Genomic DNA, 12,870 nt, shown 5'->3' with positions numbered 1-12,870 from the left:
TCTGCCCAGCTCATTAATTCCTACCTGACCTTTAAGATTCAAACGGCTTAGCCCTTAAATCAATTCCTTCTTTTCAATTCTCACTGCCTCTGCCTGGATCACCTTTCAGACTCCCCTCATCATCTCTTGACATGGCAGCAGTGCTGCTACCACTAATCATACTTGCTGACATTTATTGAGCACCTACTGTGTGCAAGGCATTCTTCTAAGCACTGACTCCTCATCACAACACTTGAAGCAGATACCACTTCTGTCCCCATTTTATAGGTGGGGTAACTAAAGCACAGAGACATGAAGGACTTGTCTGAATGATCTCTCTGCTTCTAGTCTTTTCATAGGCAAGTCGCCCTCAAATGATTACCCTCCACGTTTCTAGAATACAGAACTGTTTCTTCCCTCCCCTGGCTCCATGGGGATGGGGACAGACTTCTTAGCAGAGCATGCAGGACCCTTTACATTCAGAACACTTCTAACCTCAAAACCCACCACTTTACCTACAAACCACAAACTACTTACAGTTTCCCAAAGCTGCCATGTTATTTCTTCCCTCTGGGCTGTACACATGCTGTTCCTACTACCTGCAGTATTATCCTAGCCGGCCAGCGCTGAAACCATCCGTGGCCCTGTACTCTGGACCATGGACTTGCTCCCTCTTCTGAACGGCCAGCTCTAACTCTCTCCGTCAGCAGCTCCCTAAGGAGGGCTGGGTGCTGAGCTCACCACATTAAAATCACTTCTCATTAAGAAATATACTCTCAAGATTCAAATTTAATAGGCCAGGGCCGGAGTTCGGGGTCTTTTTTCTTTTTAAAGAACCTCCCCAGATTATTCTGAAGTGAGGTAAATGCAGTTTACACTGGTTTATATCACTCATTTGGCAATTAATCCTGCCCTGCCTAGATTTCTTGTATATGACCACCTTTATCTTTATTTGAGGCTTACTTCCATTCACTCTCATTCATCTATTCAAAAATGTTTACTAAGGGGCTATCGCATGCCAGGCACTCTTCTAGGTGTTGGTGTGAAGGAAAGTGGTACAGTCCCTGCACATGGAGATTATATCCCTCCAGGCGTGGCAGGCAGAATAACGCCCCCCCCCCAAGATATGTATGTCCTAATCCCCAGAACTTGTGAATATGTTACTTTACACAGCAAAAGAGATTTTGCAGATGTGATTAAGTCAAGGGTTTTGAGATCTGGAAATTATTTTGGGTTATCCGGGTTCTTAATCACAAGGGTCCTTATAAGGGAAAAGAGGGAGGCAGCAGAGTCAGCGAGAGAGAAGGAGATGTGGCAACAGAAGCAGAGGTTGGAGTAATGTGATTGTTGGCTTTGAAGATGAAGGAAAATGACCATGAGTCAAGGCACATGGGTGCTCTAGAAGCTGGAAAAGGCAAGGAGACAGATTTTCCCCTTATGCCTCCAGAAGGAGGGCAGCCCTGCCCTCCCCTTCATTTCAGCCCAGTGAGACCCATTTTTGGACTCCTGACCTACAGAACTGTAAGATAAACGTGTATTGCTTTCAGGCATTAACTTTGTTGTAATTTGTTACAGCAGCAAAAGAAAACCAATGCAAGGGATATTGGCTCTGGATTTTGTGCAGTATGTGATGGGCCCCCCAGCTAGATCATAAGTGCTCGAGGGCTCTGGGTTATGTTTGGTTTTCCCTCCCACTCGCAGCATGAAGCTGGGCCCACGGTGGGAGCTCCATATGCTCCGGCCATAGATTCCAGTGTCTACTTTAGAATGGTCGGATTCTGGGGGCAGGGGTGACGTTTGGTAAGTATTTGACGGGGAGTGTAGGGGAGGGCCCGGGCTGAGGCTTGGGGAGGTGAAAGGAAAGAGTAGCTGTGATGAGGCTAAGGTGTTTGAGGTTAGAAGGTGCTGGTTACAGGGGTTCTCAAACTTCAGCGTGAAGAATCTTCACGTAAAGCACCTCTGGGGAGGGAACCTGGTTGATAGGGGCAGGGAGAAAGGAATCATATTCACTGTGTACTTTCATATATTTCTTAATTTTTATATCTTAATTTGAAATGAGACATTTAAATCTTAAATTTTAAACTAGAAAGTGCCTCTTATTCAGAGATTAACTTTTAAAAGTAATCACCGCAGCTGGCTGGTATATATGTATACGTCCGGGCCCCGCCAAGGCCCAAATACCCTGATACGGCAGGTCTGAGGACGAGCCCCGGAACCTGTCTTTTTTACAGGCATCTCCAAACGATGAGGCAGCCCGAGGACCTCACTCGGCAAAGCCCAGGGCGTGCGGGCTGGTTCCGGGCGCGGGCGGCCTCCGGCCGGGGAGGGCGCTGTGCCGGCGGCGCGGGGGGCGGGCCGGGGGCGGAGCGCGGGGCGGCCGGCGGCTCCGGGCTCCCGGCTGCCGGCTCCGGGCCCTGCACCTGTGACACCCGGCCGCTGTCGCCCTCCGGCCCGGCGCCCGCAGCCTCATGGCCCCGTCCCGCCTGCAGCTCGGCCTCCGCGCCGCCTACTCCGGCCTCAGCTCCGTGGCCGGCTTCTCCATCTTCCTCGTCTGGACGGTGGTCTACAGGCAGCCGGGGACCGCGGCCATGGGGGGGCTCGCAGGTACCCCGGGGCGCGCGGGGGGCGCCGGGGCCCGGCTCTGGGCGCGCGGCGGCGGGGAGGCGCTGTCAGCCGCTCCGGGAGGCTCCGCGCGGGCGGTGCTTCCCCGGGGCGCGGGGTGGTTGGGGTGTTTACCCAAAAACATCCATTGGCAGCGCAGGCCCCGCGCGGGCCCGGCCTCCCGGGCATTCTCCGGGTGCCTCCGGGACCCGATGCCGCCCGAGCCCCGGCGCGACCCCGGGGCGCCGACGTCCCGCCTCTGCCGTTGGCCCAGCCTGCCGCGCCGCCTGCCGCCCCTCCCCTCCCCCCAGGTTAGCGCGGCGGCCCCTCTGCCGGTGACAGTTGCCCCAGGACAGCGTCCACGCTGCGCGGCCGGTTCTCTCGCACCCCCTTCACACGGCTAGGTGTGAAGACCCCCCCAAACACACACACACACACACACACACACACACTTGTTCTGGGGGATCCCCGTCCCTCAAGCGCCCCTTCCCTGGGGGCTGGGGGAGAGCAGAGAAGGAGTAAGTGGAAAGGGGGAGGGCAGGGGGTTCCTGGGTAAGCCTGTCTGCCTCCTACCAGGGTGGACCCCACCCCAGTAGAGTCCTCAGCGGAGGCCTGGGGATCTGATAGGACCTGGACATTTTCTTTCTACCACGTTGGTGTCCCTTTGCCAGCCCTCTGCTGTGGCTCCTTGGCCTAGCTCTACTAAACCCCGCTGGCCGCCCTTTCTGTGCCTGAAGGAGGGAAGGGGAGGCAAGTGCCAGGGTGAGAACGACAGCGCGCTGGTGGAGGCCCCATGCTCACCAATGCTCGGTACTTGCTGTGCACCTTTGGGCACACAATTAACCTCTCTGTGTTGTAGAATTGGTGTGAAAACAAAACATTATTTCTACTTGCTAACATTTTTTTCTATTATTTTCTGTGTGTCAGGCACTGTGTTAAGCAATCTGCTTCCATCATCTCATTCAATTCTTACATTAGTCCTATGAAGTAGGCATTATTATTATTATTATTATCATCCCATTTTACAGATAAGGCTTAAGCGGAGGCTTAGAGTAAATAAATAGCTTGTCCAGGGTTACACAGCGACATGAAATAATGTGGGGGGAAAGCACTTTGGAAAAAAATACTTGTCAGGATAGTACTTTTACACATGATGATCTTATTCCATTACTAAAATCCTCTGCCCGAAGAGCCCTAAACGGACTAACTAAAAAATAATTAGATTGGGCCGGCCCCATGGCTTAGCGGTTAAGTGCGCACGCTCCGCTACTGGTGGCGGGGGTTCAGAGCCCAGGCGCACACCAACGCACCGCTTCTCCGGCCATGCTGAGGCCGCGTCCCGCATACAGCAACTAGCAGGATGTGCAACTATGACATCAACTATCTACTGCGGCTTTGGGGAAAAAAAAACGAGGAGGATTGGCAATAGATGTTAGCTCAGAGCCGGTCTTCCTCGGCAAAAAGAGGAGGATTAGCACGGATGTTAGCTCAGGGCTGATCTTCCTCACAAAAAAGAAAAAAAAAATTAGATTTACTCATTGCCGCTGAGCTTTCTGAGTGCCACCCCTGGGTAGAGAAGGAATGGGAAGTGAGGTTTCTGCTCATGAGAGGGGCAGAGGTAACCACAGCCCATGCAATGCCCAGCAGAGCATGGGGGACCACCAAGGAAGGGCGGTGGGCACCCGGGCTGGGCTGCTCTCATGCCTGTGGGTTCCTGTCCTCCCTGCGGGCAGCCAGCCCCCCTCTGCTCAGTGATCTACAGACCACTGGCTCCTTGCTCTCTGCATGTTTCTCATGGTTCTCTTCTCCTTGCAGCTTTTTCTGTTTCCTGCCAGCCCTGCTGCTTTCCCCTTGGGAAAGGTGGGAAGGTGGTGTCTCCAGGAGAGGCCGTGTGGCTGCATTGATGAGACCTGAGACCAGGGGGCTGGTTGGGGATGAGGAGGGAGGCCATCCCTGGGATCAGAGCTGTGTGTGTCGGAGTCCGGCCTGGTGGAGGTGAGCCCTACCTCGCCGTGTGACCTCCTGGGCCTCAGTTTCCTCATCTGTAAGGAGTGGGAGGAGATGCCACTGAAAGAGATGATCTCTGAGACCCCGCCCCCCCAGGTGAAATGTTGCAATTTCGTGTCCTCGCCGAATCTTGCATCTCGCAGTTGCCTGTTGAGGGCTGTGGAAAAGGCCCTCTGGCTTGTGCTACAGGGAGGCCCAGGGTTTCCCTCTGACCCAGACTCTGCCCTCTCCCCCTCCTCACAGGCTCAGCCTCTGAGGCAGGCCAGCTGTGGAGGTGCCTGCATGGAGAGGTGCCAGGGCAGCAACCAGCTGGACCCTGGTGCTGGTGCCTCCCTGACTGTGACCTTCAACACCAGGAGGTGGCCATGGAAGAGCCAAAGCTGCTTGTTGCTTGGTGGTGGTAGTGGTGGCGGTGGTGGCGGCGGTGGTGCTGGTGGTGGTGGTGGTGTGGCCGGTGGGGGAGGAGTCGCAGGCCAGGGCCATGCACCCTCTCCACCCTGAGTGTGTCCCAAGAGAGTCTGTAGCCAGTCAGCCTTCTTCCTCTTTTGAGGGTGAAGGATCAGCGGATTTACTGACGTGTGAGCACTCCACTTCTGACTTAGCATTTTCCAGCCGAGAAACTACTGAGTCACCGTAGAGTAGCCCCAGCATGCTCCTTCTCCTCCTGTGTACCAGGCAGGGGCTGGTGGGGGGTGCTGGTTTCTGGGGCAGGGTCAGCCATGGAGCCCCTGGGTCTAGTGGGAAGAGCGTTCGTGGGTGGAGACCCACTCGCTCCCATCCTGGTGGGTGTCTGGGAAGAAGTGGCTTGGAGGAAGGGCAGTTGCAGAAGAAATGGTTTTGCTCTGGGAACCCTGGGGCAACACACAGACTCTTGCCCTAGGTCTAGAAGACCAAGGAAAGAGAAAAAGAACAGGAAAATTGCCCCAGTGTCTAAACAGCTCTGTGTTCTTCCTGCATGAGCCGAGGGCAGGCGAGAGGAGCGCTGGGCTGCCGGGGCCTGCTTTCCCTGGGCAGGGGTGCAGGGACATGGTGGGGCCCAGGCCCAGTGTCCCACTCGTCTGCGTTTCCCTCTGGGCTCCCCTGGGCTGCTTCTGTTTCCTCACCTCAGCCAGGCCTCTGGGGGTACACTCACTGACTCACTGTGCGCCTTCCTTGCCCTTAGCCCGTCAGCTGTGAGCCCTGCTCTCCTGGGTGGAGTGATGGGTGAGGTCTGGCGTGGGCATGCAGCGGGCGGGCCTGGGGAACTGCTCTGAATTGTGCAGACCAGGCTTCCTGGAGTCGCAGAGTGTCCCAGGGAAGGGTGCAGGGCCGAGGGACCGTTGCCTCCTGCCTGAAGTGTGGGAGGGGACCGGTGGGAGCTGCTGCTCCTTCACTGGCCACCTTGGGTGGAGTTGGTGGGGGAGGTCCCTCTTCCAGGGACAGTGGTGGGAGCCAGGGTGGGCGGGAATGGGCCTGCTTCCAGACCTGGTTGTGTTTATCTGGAGGCGAGGCCTGTGTGCGGGGAAGTGAGAGATGGGTAAGGTTCTGCCTGTTTATTAACAAAGAACTGGGACCTGGAACACCCAAGATGGCCGTCTTCCCTTTCCTCCAGCTCAGCCCCATTTGGTACGTGGGTGTATGTGGGAGTGAGTGTTTTTGGGGAACCACTGGAGCATGGCCAGTGGACTAAGAGATGGCATCTCCACAGGCCCCTATTTCAGCATTTGCTAACCCAGAAATTGCTGAGTCACAGAGGAATTGCTTTGACCTCATTTTCCTCCTGAGCTGGCTTCCAGAATCTTTGAGTGGTAAAGAGTATCAGAGCTCATCTACTCCACCCCCTCCATGGCACATCAAGGAGGCAGAGGGCAAGTGGAACTGCCCCAGGCAGGTGCCCATCTGACTCTCCCTTGAATGCGCTCAGTGACAATAAACCTCCTTCCTGTGGCCCCTTTAAGAAACCAAACAGCTTCCCCAAATGAACACTTAGGATGCAAGAGAGAGGATTAGGAAAGACTTCTGGGAAGGGTGGCTGGCACACGTCTGATCACGTAAGAAGGACGCTGAAACTGTGGGATTATTATTCTGTCCACTCTGGCCTGCTCCAGCTTCCTGCCTGGGGAGCGATGGAGAGACGCTTGTCCGGGCTCACTCTAATCTCAGGGGTGGAGGGACTCGTATTCCAGGTCCCCATCCCCCCAAGGAAGGTCAGGGGTGGGCAGGGGCAGAGCTGGGAGACTGTGGGTCAGACAGTGGGATGGAAGCTGCAGGAGCTGGGGGGCCTGTGCCCTCACAAGGGTGTGGAACCCTGGGGTCACCAAGTGTCCAGGCTGGGACCTTTGGGCTCACCCATTTTTAGATGTGGAAGCACCAAGAGGTCACGAGCGGCCCAGCCGTGCCAGGCCCCAGGCTTCCTGGCTCGCAGTCTCGTGGTTTTCTGTCCCTTGCCAGGCCACCTGAATTGTGACAGCCTCTGAGCTGGTAACCAGAGCATAGCTCTGTGATGATGCTCCCCCCTGCCTTTTTTTTCTCTCTGACTTAAAAAAAAATTTATGAAATAGTTCGGGCATGTGGAAAAGTGTAGACGATTTAACGAACTCCCTTATGCTTACCACCCAGCCTAGGAAATAAAACATCATAGCTTCAGTCAGAGCCCTCTCCCCACCACCTCCCGATCAGCCTGCCTGCCTTCTCTAGCTTTCCAGAGATAACCACTCTCCCCAACCAGATGCCTATCTTTCCTCTGCACGTTTGCTGTTCTGCATGTACTGCGTGCGCCTCTCTTTTTGAAAGGTCTCCTGACTCTAGGATCCAGCAGCCCGTGTGGCCCACGCACAGGCTGAGAGCTTGCAGCCTCTGCCCCTTTCTTCCTCCCTTGCAGGGACCCCGCAGCTCTGTTCCAGACCCTTGCCAATGGACTTGATATTTGTTCCACTCTTCGGGCTGCGCCGGCAGGCACAGCCTGGCACAGAGGGCACTCATTGTATTGGCTGAGTGGCAGGTGGCGTCATAGGGGAAGTGCCCAGCCAGGCCCAGAGGGCAGGCCCTGGGAAGACTGGGGTTGTCTGGCTTGACCTTTCAGCAAACTGGAGGGAGTGACATGGAGTTTGGCCAAGAGCAAGAAGAAGCCACTTGGGTGCTGGGTGGCCTTGGGAGGTCTCACCACTAGGCCTCCTCATCAGGCAAGACCAATGCACAGAGCTTGAGAAGAGCCTGGCTGCCCAAGAGCTCAGCCACCGGCCTTGAGATGTTGCAGATGTGGCCCCTGAGGGCGAGGTGGAGGTGGAGCACCAGGGTGGGAGGGCTGCTTCCCACAGCTGGGCCCTCAGGGTTGGCAGCTGGAACTCCCGCAAAGCAGGCTGGACTGCAGGGTTCTCCAGCTTTGACGTCAGGACCCGTTACACTCTTGAAAATTAGTGTAACCCCAAGGAAATTTTGTTTATGTGGGTTATATCTATCCATCCATACCATATTAGAAATTAAAACTGAGGACATTTTTAAGCTTTTAAAGTAATAGTAAAAGTAACATTGTGTTAACATAACGTTTCTTTGTGAGAAATATTCATGTTTTCCAAAACAAAAAAATTAGGGAGAAGAAGAATGGCTTGGTTTTATATTTTTGCAAATCTCTTTAATGTCCGGCTTAATAGAAGGCAGCTAGATTCTCTTATCTGCTTTTGCATTCCAGTCCTTGTGATACCACAAAGCCATGTGGCTTCTGGAAAACTCCACTCCACAGTCATGAGAGAATAAGAATGAAAAGGCCAACACTACCTTAGTCTTATTATGTAAATAGGTCTGGCCTAGTGGACCTAAAGGGCCCTGGGGGTCCCGGGGTTACTGGGCTGGAGGTGGGGTGAGGAGCGGGGAACTGCAGCATCCCTCCGCTGACCGAGTCTGCTGACCGCGTCTGTCCGGCAGGTGTGCTCGCGCTGTGGGTCCTGGTGACCCACGTGATGTACATGCAGGATTACTGGAGGACGTGGCTCAAGGGGCTGCGCGGCTTCTTCTTCGTGGGCGTCCTCTTCTCGGCCGTCTCCGTCGCCACCTTCTGCACCTTCCTCGTGCTGGCCATCACCCAACACCAGCGTGAGGGCCAGGGCCGGGCCCGGAAGGGAGTGTTGGGGGGGTGGACCCGGGATTCGTGGCCTGGTTCCAAAGCTCATGTCCAAGGGACTGGGCAGATCCCGTAACTTTCCTGTGCCTGGGTTTTCTCATCGTTAAAGTGGGCAGGATGAGAGTACCCACCCCCTGGGGGTGAAGGGTTAATGCGTGGGCAGTGTTGAGCCTGGTGGACGCTGCAGGTCGGCACCAGGAGTCAGTTATTAGCAGCACCCTTTAGTCTCTCGGCCCAGCTCTGGGATGGGAGCACCCCCTCGTGGCTGCAGCCAGCAAGTAGCCAAAGGCCTCTCCTGCCCCAAGGAAGTCTGATGGTAAAGCAGGTTGAATGCGGCCTAGGGTAAAAGTCACAGAAACAGAGTAGATGATACAGACCTGTGATTGGCCAGCCCTGCCCTTCCCTCATCCCCACTGCCTCCTGCCTGCAAACCCTGAGTGCTCTATCAGCCTCCATCTCTCTGTTGGATTGGTTCAGCCTCTCTTGGAGGTTGTGGGGAGGGGTTGCCCTGGGCTTGTGGCATGGTGGCTGGGGTCATGGGTGAGGCCCTCTCAAGTCATGGTTGGGTTCCTCTCCCCTGCAGGCCTCGCAGACCCCAACAGTTACTACCTCTCCTGCGTCTGGAGCTTCATTTCCTTCAAGTGGGCTTTCCTGCTCAGCCTCTACGCCCACCGCTACCGGGCTGACTTCGCCGACATCAGCATCCTCAGCGATTTCTGACCCAGGGGGTGAGGTCTCTGCACCCTGGGGTCCTCAGGACCTGGACTCAGCCTCTGAGACATTGGGTGGGCCTGCTCTACCCCTTAGGGACCCCAGAACTGCAGCAGAACATACACACTAGGAGGACTGTGGTCTCCTGGGAAGCTGTCCCGTCCCCTTTGGGGGAGACCTGGGTGCCGTGGAAAGGGGTCCTGCCGTGTTGCTCCTCATTGGGCTGGCTGGAGGGCAGCTTTAGACCTTTTCAAGTGGATCTATTTTCTTAGCACTCAGTGAGGAATCTTTGTAAGTAGGACCAGGGCAACATAGGGCCTTGACCTATGCCTGGGGGCAAGGGGCAGTGGGCAGGTGACTTGGTCCCTGCTGCCCCAGGAGCTCTCCCTCAGGCCGGGGTGGGAACCTGGGGAGGTCAGATCAAGTAAGGGATCTCTAGTAGAGACCTCTCAACTCCCACCCAGCACCTCCATCCTGTTGTTCCCCCAGGGTCAGGTAGCTTAGCTCATCGGTCCCAGGATGGCAACATTTGGGTCTTTTCCCAAGGCCCGGGGACTTGAGCAGAGAGTTCAGTGTCCCTCTTCCCACCCCGTTCCACCCAGAGCCGGTCTCCCACGCGTGTGCCAGACCGTCATCTCCTTCACAACACCTGAAGTCCTCCCCCGCACACGTACCGCACCCCCCAGAGCAGGTCTCCCCGAATGAGGCCAGACTAAGGGTCTTGGGGAAGGTGCTCCTGCCCCCAGAAGGGCTTTGGGGAAGGGGGTGGCACGGGGTAGACTGGAAAGACCCCTCAAGACTGCCAGGGCACCTCCAGCTCTCCATCTCGGCTCCGCCTCTTCACATCGGCCCCTCGTGGCCCTAGATCACCCCAGGCCAGGAGACGCCTCCCCCACTCCCGCCTCACTCACTGCCCTTCACCTAGAGCTGTTATCTTTTTTAATCTCCCTTCTCAAGGACAAAATCTGCTTTCCTGCCTGTCCCCTGGCCCAAGGGCTCACCTGACTCGGGAGGGAAGGGCTCTCTTGAAGATCTGTCTATGTTAGGTTGCCATTTTGCACGGTCCACTCCTTTCCTACCTGACGTGTCCTCCCCCTCAGCTCTTTGCCTTATCTGTGTCACTGTCACTTTAGCAGAAATACAGCGGCCATTTGTATCAGACAGCCTCTGGTGGTTTCTTGGGGGGGTGGGACCTGGGAGCGGTGGGCAGGAAGGGTGGTGCTGGTGGGTCTCTAGTTGTCTCATTAAGCCATTTCCTTAGCTCACATTGTGCCCTGGCAGGCAGGGGAGGGTGTCAGTATCTCGGGCTGGAGGCCCTCTCCCTCTGGTCCCTCTTGGCAGGTGCGGAGCCCACCAGCTCAGCTCTCTTCCTCAGGCTCTCTAAGCACACCCCCAGCCAGGGCAGGATGCCCATAGGCACAGCCTCAGCAGCCCCTGTGGGATCCAGTGTCTGTCACCCACAAGGCCAGGACAGAGGGGAAGGGGATAAACCTGCTTTCCGTCATATTTTCACAGGCTCTGAAGGCTTGGGGCCGGGTCTGAGGTAACGAGGCCTCTACTCCTGCCGGCTGGAGAAGCCTGGCTGACTCAACCATAAAGACGGGCACCGGCAGCCCTGGCACCTTCCTCTCTGCTGAGACTGGATGAGCATGTCCGGGCCTGTTGCCTCGCCCCATTCTCTCTGCTAGGCTCCGTATGTGCTTCAGTCACGGTGCATTAGAGCAGGAAAGGACCATAAACAGTGTCTATTTCTGGAGCCTCTAACTGATCAACACAGGCCCCTAGGAGGCCAGGTGACTTGATTTACCTGAGCTCCCAGCTGGGACCTGAACCCAGGCAGGTCTGATTCATGATTGGGGATGCCCTAGTGAGCCGAGTCTGTATCCCCCACCCCCACAACGGGCCCTCTGCCTGTAGACTCAGCCCAAAGCTGCCGCCTCCTTATTACCCCGAGGTCGGGCAGGCGAGGGCAGCTCGGGTGTGTTCAGAATGAATTCTTCCTGCCAGGCAGCTGCCACAGAGGAGCAAGGAGCTGGAGGGGGACCACCCCCCAGCCTGACCTGCTCCCTTCTCCACATCGAGTCAGACACACGCTGTGCTATACTGCTGTAGGCCCACCACACACCCCTCATCCCCAGGAGGCCCTTTCACACATGCCTTTAAAGCAAATAAAACATTTATTGTTCCGATTTTTTTTCCATTTTTTTTCTTTTTTACAAAAACATGCATACATACACAGGGTATGGTAGTCCTGGAGAAGACGCACACACGCACGCACGCACACACACTCTCTCTCACACACACACACACAAATACTTTCCTTCTTGGCCCCAGGCCTGGACCCCAGAAGCCGTGAAGACTTTGCCAGGGCGGCCTCCCCTCCCTCACATCTTGCATCCACTCTCCCACCCCCTTAGCCCTCAGCCAAGCTAGTCCTATGTGGGGCAGGGGTCAGAGCTGGGGTGGCAGAGACCCCAAAAAGAGAGAAGGCTCATGGCGGGGGGCAGTGACCAAGGGATCCCTGGGGTCATGCTGTGCTTCTGAGGGGAGATGAAGGGTTTGGCACCATCGGATCGGGAAGCACAGAACTCCAAGAGCACCTGTCTGCTCCGCCAGGGCACTGAGATGGTCGACGCAGGGCGGCCTCTGGCAGGGGCCGGGACCAGATGGGAGGCCTGCCGATGACTGCTCTCGGAGGGAGCTTTGTCTCACTGCCCAGTGGTGGTGGGGGGAAGCTTCCAGAGTCATCTGAGGAAGCGGGCGAGAGGAGGGACTCCCCCTGCACTCAGGGATAGGGGACCCCTTGACTCCTCCTGCTCCTCCCTCCTCCCCCCACTGCAGCCCTCAGAGCCTAGGAAGGGCCACCCTAGCTGAGGCCAAGTTCACATTTCTGTGTGGAGCCTGGGGCTGTGTGCAAAGTCCGGGGTCTACAGAGCCAAGAATAGTGGTTATGGGTGGGCCCGGCTGAGCCAGTCCTCTGTGCAGTCCTGAGGAATGGGGGCCCAGCCGGGGGCCTGGACCCCAGAGGGGTAGACTCTGTTCTTGGGAGAGCCCTACTGGGGCCTGGCTGGCTGCCCAGCCTGCCCCCTCTCAGGGTCCTCTTTGGTCCCTATCCTAGACCCAGGGGCTTTCTCAGGCTCCTTGGGGTGAGTGCCAAGGGGCTGTTCTCTGGCCCCAACTACCTGCCCGAAGGATCTCTGAAGACCCCAGGAATGGGCACTGTTGCCAGAGGTCAGAGGAGAACCAGGTCCAAAGGGCAGCGTGGGCAGGCAGATCCATTTAGAAGCCTTAGAGATTCATAGGTTCTTCCTCCTCCACCAGCTGCTCGGAGGGCCTAGGGGAGGAACAAGGGTGAGGGTGCAGGAGGGCCAGGGGCTTCGGGTTGGGCTCCAGGAAGGGCCTTAGCCCAGCTTCCTAGGAAGCCTGGGAAGGCTGGGGTGGTTGTGCCGGGTTCTGGGATCTAAGCTGGGAGCGTC

At 56.5% G+C, this 12,870-nt stretch overlaps 2 protein-coding genes across 8 annotated transcripts in view; one reads left to right on the top strand and one right to left on the bottom strand.

Moving 5' to 3' along the window:
* Positions 1 to 2,364: 2,364 nt before the first annotated feature.
* SLC48A1 (solute carrier family 48 member 1) lies at positions 2,365 to 11,583 on the top strand. 3 transcript variants are annotated; one of them, XM_087442498.1, is made up of 4 exons: positions 2,365 to 2,583; positions 8,488 to 8,655; positions 9,267 to 9,411; positions 10,910 to 11,583. In XM_087442498.1, exons 1-3 carry the CDS (start codon positions 2,448 to 2,450, stop codon positions 9,401 to 9,403), a joined length of 441 nt encoding a protein of 146 aa, XP_087298624.1. In that variant the 5' UTR covers positions 2,365 to 2,447; the 3' UTR covers positions 9,404 to 9,411; positions 10,910 to 11,583. The 3 variants fall into 3 exon arrangements, with proteins under 3 accessions (XP_087298624.1, XP_087298623.1, XP_087298625.1); XM_087442497.1 differs by lacking the exon at positions 10,910 to 11,583 and having other exon boundaries at positions 9,267 to 10,553; XM_087442499.1 differs by lacking the exons at positions 2,365 to 2,583; positions 10,910 to 11,583 and adding an exon at positions 3,097 to 4,575 and having other exon boundaries at positions 9,267 to 10,553.
* Positions 11,553 to 12,870, bottom strand: part of HDAC7 (histone deacetylase 7) — a 36,599-nt gene continuing 35,281 nt past the window's right edge. For all 5 annotated transcript variants that reach the window (XM_087442494.1, XM_087442495.1, XM_087442496.1 and 2 more), the window contains one exon: positions 11,553 to 12,728. In XM_087442494.1, the coding sequence (XP_087298620.1) occupies positions 12,683 to 12,728 (46 nt within the window). In that variant the 3' untranslated portion in view covers positions 11,553 to 12,682. The remainder of the gene's footprint in view (positions 12,729 to 12,870) is intronic.

This window comes from Ceratotherium simum, chromosome 17 (assembly GCF_057802395.1).
Source record: "Ceratotherium simum simum isolate JZ-2026a chromosome 17, ASM5780239v1, whole genome shotgun sequence".
NCBI lineage: Eukaryota > Metazoa > Chordata > Mammalia > Perissodactyla > Rhinocerotidae > Ceratotherium > Ceratotherium simum.
This window is presented reverse-complemented; position numbering and strand designations above follow the sequence as displayed.

Excerpts from the sequence above, each read along its gene's own strand:
- SLC48A1 (XM_087442498.1), top strand. The coding sequence starts at position 2,448 with ATGGCCCCGTCCCGCCTGCAGCTCGGCCTCCGCGCCGCCTACTCCGGC. Across the intron at positions 2,584-8,487 it reads GGCCATGGGGGGGCTCGCAG|GTGTGCTCGCGCTGTGGGTC; the intron begins GTACCCCGGGGC and ends TCTGTCCGGCAG. Across the intron at positions 8,656-9,266 it reads GGCCATCACCCAACACCAGC|GCCTCGCAGACCCCAACAGT; the intron begins GTGAGGGCCAGG and ends TCTCCCCTGCAG.